Consider the following 15,553-nt stretch of genomic DNA (forward strand, 5'->3'; position numbering starts at 1 on the left):
TTGAACCCTGGCTCCTCTCTGACACAGTGACCTGTAAAATCACCCAGCAAGGCCAGTTTGCCACGGTTGAGGAAACTTTGGAAATGGGCACGCAAGTTGGCTTGGTTGACAATCACACGCTCATCTGTTTTTCTGGGCCGATAAATGGCAAAAAGCCCGTTCTGCGCGGATTTAGGACATCTATCCATCTGCCCAGTGGTCTTTGCACTCTCTCGTGGCAGCAGAAGCTTCACAATGCTGCAGATGTGTGTGGATTTGGCATCAGACAGTACAACTCCCCATTTGAAACTGAGGACTCTGTGTATGTGCAGGGAGGAGCGACAAACCATAGTGTGCTTGTAATGTCCAGAGTTTGCCAATATAGTCAACAGTGAAGAGAGGCCCAGGTATTCTAAAGCAGTGTTCTTTTCCAGACTCGGGACCTCCTTTTAACCTCAGGTGGCCCTATGGCAGGAAGTCCCATGACATTACTGTCATATAACAGGAAGTGTCTGCCAGCGAGTTCAGCCTTTTTACCGTTGAGCTTGCCAGCTATCCTGTGGCTTCTGCCCGCATTCCTGCAACGAGAGGTGGAAGATGTGGCACACTTGCACAGTTTTGTGGAAGCTTGTCCCATACGAACCAGAGAGTCCCCCCAACCTGTGGGCTGAAGATCACTGTTGTAGAGCAGTGGCCCCCAACTTTTTTGGCACCGGGGACCGGTTTTGTGGAAGACAATTTTTCCACGGACCAGTGTGGGGGAGTGATGGGGGGTTTTGCAGCCCCAGGCTGCCTCCTGCCCACATCCCATCCCTGCCTCCCATGGAGGTCTTTAAATGAAGGGTAGGCAAAGATTGCTGCCACGCTGCCTCTTCCACCCACCCAGGACCTGGTCAGATGAAAGAGGTGGTGCTTCAGAGTGAGTCCTGCTGCCTCCTTTGTCTGCCCAGTCCCAGGCAGGCAGAAGGGGTGGCGGGGCTGCTCTACCTCATTCTTGGAGCGAGGCAGTGCTGCCTCTTTCGTCTGCCCAGGTCCCGGGCGGTCAAAAGGAGTGGTGCAGCGCCTCTGTCTCACTCCGCGGCCCAGTTGCTAACAGACCAGGACCAGTACCGGTCCAGGGCCTGGGGGTTGGGGACCCCCATTCTAGAGAATGTAGTGATGCACCTTACTTTTGAGTTGTGCCTTGTACTAGAAAGATATTCAAATAAAGGAGCGTTCAGAGAGCAGCTCTCCTCTCCCCAGCTCTCTCTCATACACCTGTGGATGCAGAGGGCTCTTCCAGCTGAAACCTGCAGTAATGTGTTTGAGCATTTCTTATGTTTTCGGCATGCCCAAAACATCACAATTTGGGTTATGCGGGCCTCTTGAGTCACCACATCCAGGGCTTTTTTTGTAACAGGAACTCCTTTGCATATTAGGCCACACATCCCTTGGTGTAGCCAGTCCTCCCAAGAGCTTACAGGACTCTTCTTACAGGGGCCTACCGTAAGCTCCAGGAGGATTGGCTACATCAGGGGTGTGTGGCCTAATATGCAAAGAAGTTCCTGCTACCCAAAAGGCCCTGGTGGTCTCCTATTTCTGCCTGTCTCAGGATGCTGGCATAATTTAAAAATGGATGATATGTAGGGTCTGAAAAAAATTCAGGCACTCAGGGGTGTCAAACTCATTTGTTATGAGGGCCGAATCTGACAAAAATGAGACCTTGTTGGGCCAGGCCATGTTGGGCCAGGCCATGTCAGACTGGGCTGTGTGTGTACCTATTTAAGATTAGGTAACTTTATAAAGGACACAAACAATGATTTTTTTAAAAGCAAACTTAAGACATGCTTAAAACATTCTCGCTCATTGGTCTTAAAGGTACTTTCTTTGTAGCTCTCCCATGGGATCCAGGGAACTGGGCAAAGGAAGCTCTGGCTCTTTCCTTCCTTCCCCAGGGGATGAGGAGGAGGAGGAGCCTCAACCAATAGGAGGAATAGAGGCTTTGTTCAGTAGCTCTGCTGTGTGATTGAGAGAGCCTGGCAAAGCAAGCTGTCCCTCCTCCCCTTCCTCCCCAAGGCAGGAGCCTCAGCCAATTGAGAAGATAGAGGTTTTGCTTTGTAGTTCCTGTGTGATTGAGCAAGTCTTGAAAAGCAAACTGTTATGCAGAAGGAAGCAAGAGAGAAGGAGAAGGAAGCAGATGACAGCCAGTTGCTCGGGAGCCTGATAGGAACCCTCCAGGGGCCTGGTTTTGCCCACGGACTGCATGTTTGACACCCCTGCTCTAGATGAGCAAGTGACTTCGGCTAGGCAGCTGAGACCTAAGCAAGTGTAACAGAGCTGTCCAAAGCAGAGTTCCTCCAACCTAAGCACATGAGGCTTAGATTGGAATAACCACGTAGGCTTGCATTGCGATGGGTCTTGAGTGACTCCCGCCTAAGCCCATTGAAATCAGTAGCCTTAAGACTGGAATAGCACTGCCTAAGATTGCATTCAGATGGGGCAGCCGTGTTGGTCTGAAGCAGCAGAACAAAGTTTTGTGTCCAATGGCACCTTTAAGACCAACAGAGTTCTTTGCACTTTGTCTTAAAGGTGCCACTGGACTTAAACTTAGGACCGCATTGTGCATCTAGTGAACAGGTCCTGTTACCGCAATAGTATGTCGTTGATCGGTGGATTGATTCCAAACAATCTTACATTGCCTTTCCCTCCGAGGTAGGCAGCCGGCATCTCTCTCAAATACACTCGTTTTCGTTGTTGCATCTCAGCTTCTTTGCCAGGGCTTGAGCGGACAGGAAGGTGGCCGAATTCTGCCTGCCCTCCCCTGCCGTTGCTGCGGCAACATCTGTAAGCTTTATAAAATGCAGAAACGGCCAAGGCCGCAGGATCTGCAAGGAGGATGCATGTAAGCTAGGAGAATCCCGCATCTGTGCTCCTGAGATTAGCCTTGCTTTTTCAGACAAACCTGAGCTGTGCGGGGAGGGAAAGGGGGAAAGCTGGTCCCTCCTGCTAACGTGCCCTTTTCCTTCCCCCGCCCCCTCCCCCTCAGCTTACTGAGACAGGCCCAGGTCTCAGCTGCCTGGACTCCATGTGCTGCATCTCAGACGGGGAAGCAGCGTGCGCATCTCTTAGAAGAATGCTGGAACGAGTGATGGGAAGGTGCAGCCCGGCCCGTGTCAACAGGTGTGGAATTTCTCTCAATTGCTTATGCTGCAGACGATTCTCCTATAAACTGGAACGCGACGAGCCTGCGGCTATAGATGTCTAGCAAACCGGCAGCAGGTCTCATGGCGTGCCGCTCATAGGCACTCGGGGATCCTAAAAATCAGTATATTTGCTTTGGGGGAGCACTTTTGAGGGGGAGAGAAGAAGGGAGGTGTCTTTTTTTTTCTCCTTTCTTTTCCCTGAAGACTTGCTGCTGAATTACTTTCTTCCCAGTGAGGTCTTCTCACTAATACAGCGATTGCCTGCGTTGATTTGGACGTACGCGTGAAGCTCCGCACGAGCAGAGGCTCTCCCGTTCTCTGCGGAATCAGCCGGTGAGCTGCGTGCATGCCGGTGATGGGAACAGAGAGTTCCTGCTTGTGCGCAGCTTCACGCGTGCGCCGCAGCCCTGTGGAGCTCCACATTGCATCCTTTTTGTGTGCATACACAAGTACGCCTGCGTGGAGCTTCCCGTCACATCCTTTTGTGTTTGCCTACACAAAAACAGCCGCGTGGAGCTTCACATCGCTTTGTGTGTGTGTGCACAAATGCAGTCTTCTCCCTCTGTTTTGTACCTCCCCTTTTTCCTCGAAGTTTGACTGCTGCCTGTTTTATTTCCCTGATTTCACCTTTTCTAGGCTTCACCAATCAGCAAAACCATCAACCTGCCTTTGATCGATCCCTGTGTATGCAATAAGGGTTCACGTTGCAGCTTCTGCTTCTGCCGTTATAGAATTGTATTTTCTCCCCTGAACTATAACTTCCTTGGCAAAAGGAAAAGTTTTAGGGGGTTGGGGTTTTGTTTTTGTTTTTGCTTTGAGGGATTTTGTTTTTCATTGGCAGTGTAAAACATTTTTTTTTTAAAAAAAGAATATGGAATACTACTTTTATACTCTTTCTTAAAAAACGAAAAAACTAGACAGCCAAAGCCTCCCGAACTTTTGATGAAAAAGCGAGTCAGGCCTTTTTTGTACTTCTGCTATTGTTTTGAGTGCCGTTCAGAAATACATGCTACATATAGACAACCCATAAAGAAATGAGGAAGCCTCCCTTCAGAAAAACACCTGCCCCCGCAAAAGTCTTATTGTCTCCAGCAGTTTTGCAATCCGCAGAGTCGAGGCCTTGCCCTTTCCAGGCGGGTGTGGGAGTGACAGAGAGCCAAACGACCAGAAATAGTTGAGCAGTTCAACAAAAACCGCCTTTGGCATTTGATGCCTGAAAAAAAGCTTCTGATTCACATCTTGGCGTTCCGCTACTTAACGCCCAGCTGACACGTGGGTCTGTCTTTCTCGAAAGAGGATCAAAGGGTCTGCTAAGAGCTTATATATACACACACACACACATACAGGGGTGGAATTCTAGCAGGAGCTCCTTTGCATATTAGGCCACACACCCCAGATGTAGCCAATCCTCCGAGAGCTTACAAAGAAGAGCCTTGTAAGCTCCAGGAGGATTGGCTACATCAGGGGTGTGTGGCCTAATATGCAAAGGAGCTCCTGCTAGAATTGCACCCCTATATATATATATTTGCCACCCAGCTTTGGCGCTTCCAGTTGGACACATATCCAACAGGGCAGCTTTTTTGACTGATGCAAAGAGGGTCCCTTCAGCTAGCTAATGCTCAGTTATGGGTGAACACAAAGACAGGAGTGGTGTCTCCATGAACACTATGCTCCAGTTTATTCCGAGAGACCACTTGGGTGAGCTTTCCCTTTTTCCGGTTCCAGCAAAAGCCAGGAAAAATCCCAGAGAGGTTAATAGCAGCCATTGGAAGGGTAAAAGCTGCAACATCCTTTGTGTGACTGAAAGCAATTAATGGATCCATTCTGCCATTACTGTCTGTCCTGACTTTACTTTCCAGTGTTAACTTTGTCCTCTGTCGTTTGTTTCTCTGTTTCGTCTTCTTTTTTAAAAAAAAAATACTTGCATTAACCCCAATGTCTGTGGCTCCCTCTCTTGACATTTTTGTTCTGAGTAACTTAATTTTTATATTATATAATATATATATATTTTTTAAAACTCATGTGGTATAGAAAGCAGGCACGGGTGTTATAAAGTTTAAAAAGTTTTTACTAGACGTTTTTGTTTTTAAAGAGACACTTTGGGATGGTTTTGACACTAACCTTCCTATAGCTTAAGTATATTTTTGCCTCTTGGTTACTTTCGGCTACTGAAATGCCTGCAATTGTGTGGAGTATGTCTGGAGAGCCTGCAGATGGCAGGTGTTAGGGGTGCCTCCAATGTTCCCTCTAAGCTGCAGAGTCTTGTGAGCAAAAATTCTACTTTGTGAGCTACTGGCATTAAAGTTATGAGCTGTTATTGTGCTCTGGGGGCTATTTTCCCTGAGCTAAGACAAAAATGTGTGAGCTGGAGGCTAAATATCGGTGAGCTAGCCCACGCTAACTCCACTTAGAGAGAACACTGGTGCGAACCTCCAAATGGGTCTTGGGGATCCCCACACACACACACACTATTACAGTGAATCTACAAACAACCAAGATAAGTTCCTCTGGAGACAATGGCAGCTTTGAAGGCTGGACTCCGTGGCATTATTCCCTGCTGAGGTCCCTCCCCTCCCCAACCCTTCCCCTCCTCAGGCTCCACCTTCCCCAAATCTCCAAGTATTTCTTAACCCAGAGCTAGTAACCCTAGCAGGGATACTTCGGCAGGAGGAGGCTGCAGAGTGTATCTCATTCAGTGCAGAGATGTATTACAAGACCCGCACACACTCACACACAGGCACCTTGTCAGTGCCAGGCAGTGTTCTCTCTAAGCTGTGAGCAAAAATTCTGCTTTGTGAGCTACTGGAAATAAAGCTGTGAGCTACCGACGATAAAATTGTGAGCCGCCGCGTAAATTACTTTGTTCTGGGACCGTTTTTCCCCGAGCGAAGACAAAAATGTGTGAGCCAGAGGCTCAAAAACGGTGAGCTAGTTCACACTAACTCCGCTTAGAGGGAACACTGGTGACAGGTAGCCCATCTGGTGTCATCCGCACGTAAGAGAAGCCATGTTGGATCAGGCCAATGGCCCATCCAGTCCCAACACTCTGCCAGGACACTCGAAGTCCTCACACTGTTGCCCCTTCCCAGAGTCAGGAGTGATGGTTAAGTGCTGTTCTCCCCCCCCCCCCTCCCCATAGCAGCATATGACAAGAGCTCACTTGCGTGTGAGAAAGTAAAGAGGCACATTTGGGAGAAATGTTGGAGGGGCAGCTGACCCTCCTTCCTGCACCAATGACCCCAGTGGAGGAGGCTTGCGTCTGCCCCCATCTACATAACCCTGCCCATGGTTCTGTTTCTTGGCCACGAATAGAGCATGACAGGATGTCAAGAGGCAGTTTTGGCAATTACAGTTTGGAGGCTTGCAAAGAGGAAGAGAATCAAGAATTGTGGAAATCCCACGCTCCTCCCAGTCTTCCCTTCCACTCTGCTGTGATAGGCTTGGTCAGGCTAATTTCCCCTCCTCCTCCTCCTGCTCTCATTCTCCCTTCCACTGTCAGAGAGCAGGCCCACGTCGGTTTTTGGCTATTCCTAGCACAAGGTAGGTACAGGAATCAGCTTTGCGTTCAGTTTTGGATGAGGGTTCTGGTGGCTTTTCCTTTTCTTCTTTGGGACGTTTTGTAAGTGGGCAACCAGCCTGATGTGCTTGAAGCCTCATATTTGACATAACAGAACATTTCCGGGCCTATCCGCTGTCATAGTTTCATGTCCCATCGAAAAAGCCATGTAGGTCTGATCTGGCAAAGCCTATTTCTTCAGTGCTTGGCTTCACATTCAGCTGCAATTGGCTTCAGCAGCGTAGACACGTTCCTGAAGGTCTGTGGGGCCAGTTTTCGTTTTGTCCAAAGACATGGCAAAGTCATACAGCAGCAGGGGTGGAATTCTAGCAGGAGCTCCTTTGCATATTAGGTCACACACACACACACACCCCTGATGTAGCCAGTCCTCCAAGAGTTTTCAAGACCAGTAGCACCTTCAAGACCAACAAGATATCTAGGAAATAAGCTTTCGGAAACCAGAGCTCCCTCTCCATCAGAGAACCACAGCGGCCCAAGCTCCCCTGCTCTGTTGCTGCTCCCAGCAGCTGCCATTCAGAGGTGCAGTTCCCCTGAACATGGAGATTCAGGCATGACAGCAGTGATGGCCGTTTTTATCCAGTCTCTGACCGCTTTCGCACTCACCCTTACGCTGCTCTCACGTCCGTCTTCTCAGCGCGTCCTCCCGATTTCCCACTATTTGTGCCGGGGCTGCAGCAAACATCGCGGTTTTCGCGTAGCAAACGGAAACTGCTAAAAACCAGTTTCTGTTTTCTGCGTGAAAACCGCGATGTTTGCTGCAGCCGCGATGAGAATAGTGGGAAATGGGGAGGACGCCGCTCTGAGAAGATGGACATGAGAGCGGTGTAAGGGTGAGTGCGAAATCGGCCTCTCATCAGGCGGTTTGGAATCCTGGCTCTAAACTTTGCTGTGAGCCAACTCAGGTTCTTTAGTAGTACAAATGGGGGGGAGGGAGGTTGTTTCATTTGTTGAGATTCAAGTAGAGGAAGATTGCCTAGAAGCACATGTCTGGTACTGTTGCTTCACCAGGCTGTGAAAGAGAGCCAGTTTGGTGTAGTGGTTAAGTGTGCGGACTCTTATCTGGGAGAACCGGGTTGATTCCCCACTCCTCCACTTGCACCTGCTAGCATGGCCTTGGGTCAGCCATAGCTCTGGCAGAGGTTGTCCTTGAAAGGGCAGCTGCTGTCAGAGCTCACTCAGCCCACCCACCTCATAGGGTGTCTGTTGTGGGGGAGGAAGGTAAAGGAGATTGTGAGCCACTCGGAGACTCTTCGGAGTGGAGGGCGGGATATAAAGCCAATATCTTCATCTACCTCACAGGGTGTCTGTTGTGGGGGAGGAAGGGAAAGGAGATTGTGAGCCGCTTGGAGACTCTTCGGAGTGGAGGGCGGGATATAAATCCAATATCATCATCTTCTGTTGCCCAAATCACTGTGATCCGGGATAGTCAAGATAATACCGGGGTGCATTATTTCTTTCCCTTTTGCTGGCAGGCACGCCAGCACAGAGGTGTGCATTTAGAATGATCTCTAACGGATGCAAGATCCCTGTTCATATCCACGGAAGATGGCCCCTTCTCATGACCTCACTCTCGTTGGTTCCTAACATGGAAATGAACGGGGAAACTGTTCCAGGTGAGGGAGCTCCTTGCATGGCTAGGTCAGGGCAACAGGTTTTTAATCAGGCTGGTTTATGCTACATTCAGGCTGCAAACTAAGAAGAAGACGACTGCAGACCCTGCCCTTCTCTCCGAATCAGAGACTCAGAGCGGCTTTCAATCTCCTATATCTTCTCTCCCCACAACAGACACCCTGTGAGGTGGGTGGGGCTGAGAGGGTTCTCACAGCAGCTGCCCTTTCAAGGACACCTCCTGTGAGAGCTGTGGCTGACCAAGGCCATTCCGGCAGCTGCGAGTGGAGGAGCGGGGAATCAAACCTGGTTCTCCCATATAAGAGTCGGCACACTTAACCACTGCAGCAAACATACATGGAAATTAATGGGGAAACTATTCCAGGTGAGGATGTTCCTTGCATCGTTAGGTCTGGGCAACAGGTTTTTAATCCGGCTGGGTCATGCTACGTTCAGGCTGCGAACTTACCAGCCTGCCCCTCAACAGAAGTTGTGCCTGTCGTCGAACGGAATACGTTTTCCAACTCTTCCTTTTTGGCTCCCTCTGAGAGCATGGAAGAAAAGACCCTTGCTTCAATTTAATGGCAGCTGCATGACTAAGAATGGCACCCCACTTTGACCACACGCTCACTTGGAATAAAACTTGGTTGGTCTTAAAGGTGCCACCGGACTCTTAATTTTGTTCTGTGCTCCCAGCATAGCCGCACTCCCCCCTGCAGTACAAACATGTGCGGATCAGGAAGCTGCAGTTCAGTTTTCACAGGTACGAGGTCCATCAAGCCAAGAGCTTTGCCCCCAGCCTTTGAGCATGGTCCGCGATGCTCTTGAGAAGCTGCATTCCCACCGATGCATTTTCTGCCCTTCGTGTTCTGTCAAATATGCGGAGCGGTCTCTGAAATCAGTGCTTTGTGGTGTTCTGGATGGAAACTCTCAATTGCATCCAAAGGTGCATTAATGCTTGGAGCAGAGGGACAATATATTTGGTCCTTGAAATCTCCCTGATGTTCTGAAAACGCGCTTTGGGCTTCTAATTCCAAGCCAAAGGTGTTGCATGGCTTTTCTAACTTGCCAAAATATGTTGCTCAATTGTCTTCCATCAAACTGTTTGTCATTATGTCGGTCACTGGAATGTTAACATCTGCTCTTTTTTTTTTTCTTCCATTAACAATACATGTTCCATTGTCGTGTGCTCAGCAGATTTCAGGTGGGCGGGACCAAAGAGGGAGGCACTTTTCTTCCAAGATTATTTTCTGTTTTGGTCCCAAATATTCATGTTCCCCCCTCCAAAAAAATTCTAGTAGTTGTGCTTGTTTGCCACCCTCTCCTGAAACATACTTGGTGCAATCCAATATGCATGCAAAGAGGGGGTGGTGTTTTTTTGCACACTGTAATGTGGGGTGGAAATTTTCCACACACCGTAGAAGTACCTCTGGGGGAAACTTCTACGTGTACTGAGGTCTGGATCATGGCCACTGTCCGGAAGAGATCTCCTTTTGAAAGTCTTCTCCATAGCCATGGTCTCACAGTAAGGATGTTCCCAGCACGCACACAAAACTACAGGGAAATTGCGCTTTGGATGCACAGGTACCCGCCTCAGGCAACCGAACGGTATCCGAGATTTTGAAGACCAGGGGCATCCAAACAAGCAGAAGGCTCTTGATCAGGCCTCTGCTTTCCCTCTACCCTTTGATCTTCTTACATTTTTATCTTAAGTTCTGCGCCAAAATAACAGTTTTTTAGTCAGCAAAACTTCTTTCTTGTTGTCGTTTAGATCATGGAGCACTTCGGATCCGTTCTATACCACCGACCGCAGCATCTTGACACTATCCACAATGGACTCAGTCACATGTTGAGGCTTTTCTCAGTTTGCTGTGGGGGAAAATATGTGGCTCGCACCGCTGTGTTAGGTTGGTTACGAGCAGGCTCAGGACTGTGCCCCTCCCCTTTTGGCAAACATGACAGCCTTGAACAGGGCACTGTAAGAATGGAAACGGAAACAACCCCTCTTTCCCCAGAAGGATCAGAGAGAAGATTTATAGGTTCCTGTTATCTCAGAGTTGCCATGGCAACGGCTTGAGAAGAACGAGCAGCATTTTGCTTGAAATATCACCATAAGGCAATGTCGGAAATGTTCCACTTAAAAATTTAGGATTAGAAAGTCCCAAGTAACGGTTGATAACACTCACCGTTGGGAAAGCCATTTATTGACATAGGCTGGTAGACTTGAGGACACACTTCCTTTTCCCGGGTCAAGTCGGCGGCGAATAGTATCTTGGAGTCCCTAAAAAGAGAGAGATGAACCACTGTCCAAATATTCGTAGCTGGTATGAAGAGAAACGAGATCATGATGAGTTAATTCCAGGATTCTTAAAAGTAGCAAGTTCATCTTCTCCACTCGGTGGGAACTGAATATTCCTCGTGGAGAGATTTCGAACAGGGCGAAACTTCAAAAAGGCCAAATTGTTTTTTTAAAAGTGCATTGTTTGGGGAAAGATCTTGTATATCTTTTGTTTCTCTGAATATATTTCACTGTGCTGGACTCCTGGTGAGAGTTCTCACATTCCTCTCATTTTTTTTGCCAAGGTTGCAAAACGAATCATAACCCACATCATCACTCAGAGCTGTGTAAGAGCTTGTATTACAAAATAACAGCCACCGGACAAAAAAGAGTTGTCTTTGGGCACCCCAAACTGCCTGTGTACATGCCCCATAGGTTCCTTAATTTTTTCCCCCTGGCACTAAATTTCCTGCATCTCTCGGGTGATGTCGGTTGAAAGAAGATGTGTGACATGAGTGCCTAGCATCCCATTTTTCTTCTGCTACTTCATGGGGCACCATTTGTGAGGGACTGGGAAATTCCAAGCATGACATCTGTGTCTTCTTTCGCTGGACATTATCCAACAGCCATGCATCCTGCCTACTGCCATTCTTCCTTCTCTCTCAGTTCTGAAGACACCTTCTCTAGCGAGAGATTCCTTCCAAATCCTGGTTCCCAAAGCACATTATATCAGGGCTTTTTTTGCAGCAGGAACTCCTTTGCATATTAGGCCACATCCCCCCTGATGCAGCCAATCCTCCAAGGACTTACAGGGCCTACTGTAAACTCCAGGAGGATTGGCTACATCAGGGGTGCGTGGCCTAATATGCAAAGGAGCTCTTGCTGCAAAAAAAGCCTTCCAGATCAAACATGCCAAGCTGCCTTATACTGAATCAAACTATTGCTCCATCAAGGTCAGTATTGTCTACTCAGACTGGCAGTGCTTCTCTAGAGGTTCAGCTACAGGTCTTTCAAATCTCTTATTAACCTGATCCTTTAACTGGAGATGCTGGGGATCGAACCTGAGACCTTCTGCATGCCACGCAGACGCTCTGCCGCTGAACCACAGCTCTTCCCCATTGAGCCATATATCTGTAGTCTGTGGAAGGCCTTGGAGTTAGTTTTTCCCGTGGCCTTTTCCCCCCTTAAGATGAAGGAATAATTCAGCTCATTTCAACCCATAGTGGAATACATCTGATCTTTCGGTGCATGCACTAAGTCTCTCGCACAACTTCTGGTCATAGCAATGGTGCTTTCTTGGGAAAACTTCCCAGTCGATTGTGTCCCTGGGGGGGATCTGATATCTGCTGCGTTACATCACTTTATTGGTTTCCGTTCCTCCCCGCCCAACATCATGTTTTCAAAAGAGGCCCATTTCTCCACTAATCATTCATCCATCAATATTGTTGCCATGTTTGTTTGTTGTATTTTTTTCCCCTTCAAGCAAACTCTGAGGAGAACCTTGAGGCTTGGAAAATAACCCAGCTCCAAGCATTTCTTCAGATCCATATCATACAGTTGGGATCTGTGTGTTTTTCTCATTTTATTTAAAGAATCAGAAGTGGAATATTTTTGTACCGAGGATGCCCAGTTCTTAACAGATAGGTGATTGACCTTTCTGTTCTGTTTTTAAACTCTCCCATATCTCTTCCCCTTTCTCCTACCCTCCTCAGTGCATGTAAAGGGACTGAAGACGCATGCATTTAAACATGGTCAGGAAAAGTATAAGAATCCATCTGTCCGAGGCAGGTATCTTTTTCTACTCGAGAGACATCAAACACACTTTTAAGGGTTTATTTAATCGTATCATTGGTCTTTGTACGATAAACAGAAATGCGGGTCAAATGGAAGCTGAGCAAATATATTTTGTTGTGAACCACTAATACTTTCATAATTTCACCATTTTTTTAAAAAAAGAAAAGAAAAATGTATTTTTGTGTACTTTGATAACTTGATTTGTTTTGTTTTAGGTTCAGTCGTAGGCAGAATTATGGGCAGAGCAAAAGGAATCATTGAACTCAGTATGGAGTTAATGAATTACAACATAGCAAACTCAGTAATGGTAACTGTTGCACTGAGCCAAGAGAAGAGAAGCGAGCAGCTCGTGCGTTGCTGTTCTCCCCCCGCCCCCCAGAGGTGGGATGGGTTCCATGAGTCACTCTAGAGCAACCCTAAGAGATCTTTTCCCTGCTTAGGAATTTGGGCCGTGGCGACATGGCTAGTTCCACCGAGCAGTCCAGAACTCAGAAGTTTCTATAGGATTGCCAGTCCAAAGCTCTCAGGGAACGTAACGTGCGTATGGTGCTCCATCAGAGCTTCCGCTTTGCATCAGTGCGGAGGACCACTGCAGGGGCATGTGACCCAAGGAGCTGAAATTGAAGCCCGTGGGAAGGCCGGTAGTTTCCTCTAAGCCACATGTTGCCCGTCAAGAGAGAGAGCATGTTTTTATCCCTCCTTTCTCCCAAGGAGCTCAGCATAGCGTGGGTAGTTAGCATCTCCTCACTATAGTTTCACAGCAGCCCTGTTAGGTCGGTTACGTGGAGAGTGGCTGACCCCAAGGTCATCCATCGAGTTTCGCAGCGAAGCATGCAGAGATGTCCCGGCTTCAAGGCTGACACTCTCACCCCCACATTTACTGGCTGTCCTTGTGCGGCTCAAATCGCACAACCGCTCCATCGGGTGGCGGGGAGATGAGGCGTCTCAGGAACTCCTCCCCTCCGCAAAACGTAATGCAAGAAACAGCTCCATCTTCTCTACCTAAAGCGGCCCACTGTGGATTGTTCTCTGGGTGGCTTTAGCGTCTCTGAATAGATTAATTATCTTCCCCCCACCCACCCTTGGTGGTAAAATAGGCTCTTCTGTCCACTCAGGAGCAAATTTGGTGGCAGCCCCCTGCTTCAAAGATCCCAGGCGGATTCTGGCTTTTGCGCCTGCTGTATCTTGCTATCACTAACAAAACTTGGGCTTCCTTCTGCTGCTCTGAACACTGCACTCCGCTGACTCGGTAACTGGAATGCAAGTTACGTAATGGATTTAAACCTTGCCATAGGTGGCACAAAGTGGAAGGAAAGGGGTATTCTTGCACTTCTTCTGCCGGGTTGCTCATAGAGTGCTTAGGGCACAAGGTTTGATATATTAGGCCCCGGTGGTAGGGGGTGGGCAGGGAGACTCCATCCCCAGCAAAGATTCTGTGGTTTGCAGTAGGACTGAGAACCTGTTCAGATACTACCAGCCACACCAAGGAACCTGGCCTTCCTCCAGGGTGCAGTGACACGGCAACTTGGCCTGACCCAGGATGCAGTTGCCATGTGAACTGTAGCCAGGGATACGGCAAATCCAACATCACATCCTGCAGGCAGCTGCATCCCTACAGACGTTGGGGGGGTGGTTCCATATGGAGTGACATGTAGACAACTGCTTGGTCCGATGAGTTATAGCCAGGGGTGGAATTCTAGCAGGAGCACCGTCGCGTATTAGGCCACACCTCCCTGGTGCAGCCAGTCCTCCCAAGAGCTTACAAGAAAAAAAAATATTGTAAACTCTTGGAGGATTGGCTACATTAGGGAGGTGTGGCCTGATACGCAAAGGAGCTCCTGCTAGAATTCCACCTCTGGTTATAGCCATTGCCCTTAATGCTAAACACATGCTCAGTTTCTTGACGGGAAATGGGTGATAGGATAGAACCGCTTGTTCAGTACCCCAGTGCTGGGAACCAATAGCAGGTGACCTTCAGATGGACCTCACTTCAAGACAGAGAGCGAATGTTTGTGTTAATTCCCCAGTTTCTATGGCAATGGGCTTCCCTCTTAATGGTTATGGCCCAGGACATACATCACCCTCTCCATTTAAGTGAATGGAGTATTTGTGGACAGGCTTTCCCTTATTAGTGCTCCTGAACATTTGCTTGGTCACATCACCAGCACTGTGAGTTTATCTTGTTTTCTCCCCTTATTCTTATTCTGACCACCTTGTGTTGTGACTGCATTGAAATTCCATAACAGATGATAAGAGCAGAAAGCTAGCTCTAGTTGAAAAAAAAAAAGCACCCAGCGATGCATGCTGGTGACCAAGAACGTAAAACATGAATGCTTTTTGACATTCCTTGTAATTCTGCTCTCAAGAACATGAATCCCACATAAATATGCTACCGAAATCAGGGGGACAGGTTCGTCACGATCAAGTCCCGTTCCTTTCAGTGAAAACCCACCTGTCTGAGATTGGGCCAAATATGTGCTCAGAGATAAGCAGTCTCAGTTATACTATAAAGCAGTTTACATCCATCATTTGCAAAAGGAATCACCACTGTAAAAGGGCCTCGTTTAGTGGAATGAAAGATATCCACCTCTCTTTTCTGCAAGCAGCCAGGAAAAGTTTCTTTATCTCCTCAAATGAGGATTTCTTCAGATATACAGGAGACATTGTCCATACGGCGCCAAAGAGTGTATTTTATAAAATGTGCTTGACTGACTTTGCTGCTGACTGTTTCTGCCCTTATCGGCGTAAAGAAGCCACGAGCCAACACTGAGACCCTCCGTTCCAGAGCCAAGCGAGGCTGGGGTGCCGCGGTCACCTTTCGAAAAGGCCTCTGAATGATCCAGTCGCAGAAGGTGCTCCATGCAACTCGCGTGAGGTGTTCGAATCCTGAACTTTGCAAGTTAAGCATCATAGAAGCATTGCCAAGTGGAAACCTTAGCAATAATTGATACCAAGAACTCTGACCGCAGACACTGTGGCCTCAACCTCAGATGTCCTTTTTAGATCTTCTGTGGAAGTTTAATACAGCATGCTTGTCATACCGCTCTGTCAATGAAGGCATCTACAAAACATTTATGGAAAATATATTTATTGAATAAAACTTTGGACTTTTGATCGGCGTAAATTCTCTTCTTG

General features: G+C 48.0%; 1 protein-coding gene across 6 annotated transcripts in view; it reads left to right on the top strand.

The window, feature by feature from the left end:
• The window catches only part of ATP11B (ATPase phospholipid transporting 11B (putative)), a 132,926-nt gene extending 117,396 nt beyond the window's left edge, over positions 1 to 15,530 (top strand). The window contains exons 30-31 of one of the 6 annotated variants that reach the window (XM_060242583.1): positions 3,005 to 3,138; positions 12,337 to 12,535. In XM_060242583.1, the coding sequence (XP_060098566.1) occupies positions 3,005 to 3,107 (103 nt within the window). In that variant the 3' untranslated portion in view covers positions 3,108 to 3,138; positions 12,337 to 12,535. Of the gene's footprint in view, positions 1 to 3,004; positions 5,093 to 10,117; positions 10,251 to 12,336; positions 12,536 to 15,168 lie in introns of those variants that run through there. The other 5 variants (XM_060242581.1, XM_060242578.1, XM_060242584.1 and 2 more) reach the window with 5 other exon arrangements.
• The last annotated feature ends 23 nt before the right edge of the window (positions 15,531 to 15,553 follow it).

This window comes from Heteronotia binoei, chromosome 6 (genome assembly GCF_032191835.1).
Source record: "Heteronotia binoei isolate CCM8104 ecotype False Entrance Well chromosome 6, APGP_CSIRO_Hbin_v1, whole genome shotgun sequence".
NCBI classification, from domain to species: domain Eukaryota; kingdom Metazoa; phylum Chordata; class Lepidosauria; order Squamata; family Gekkonidae; genus Heteronotia; species Heteronotia binoei.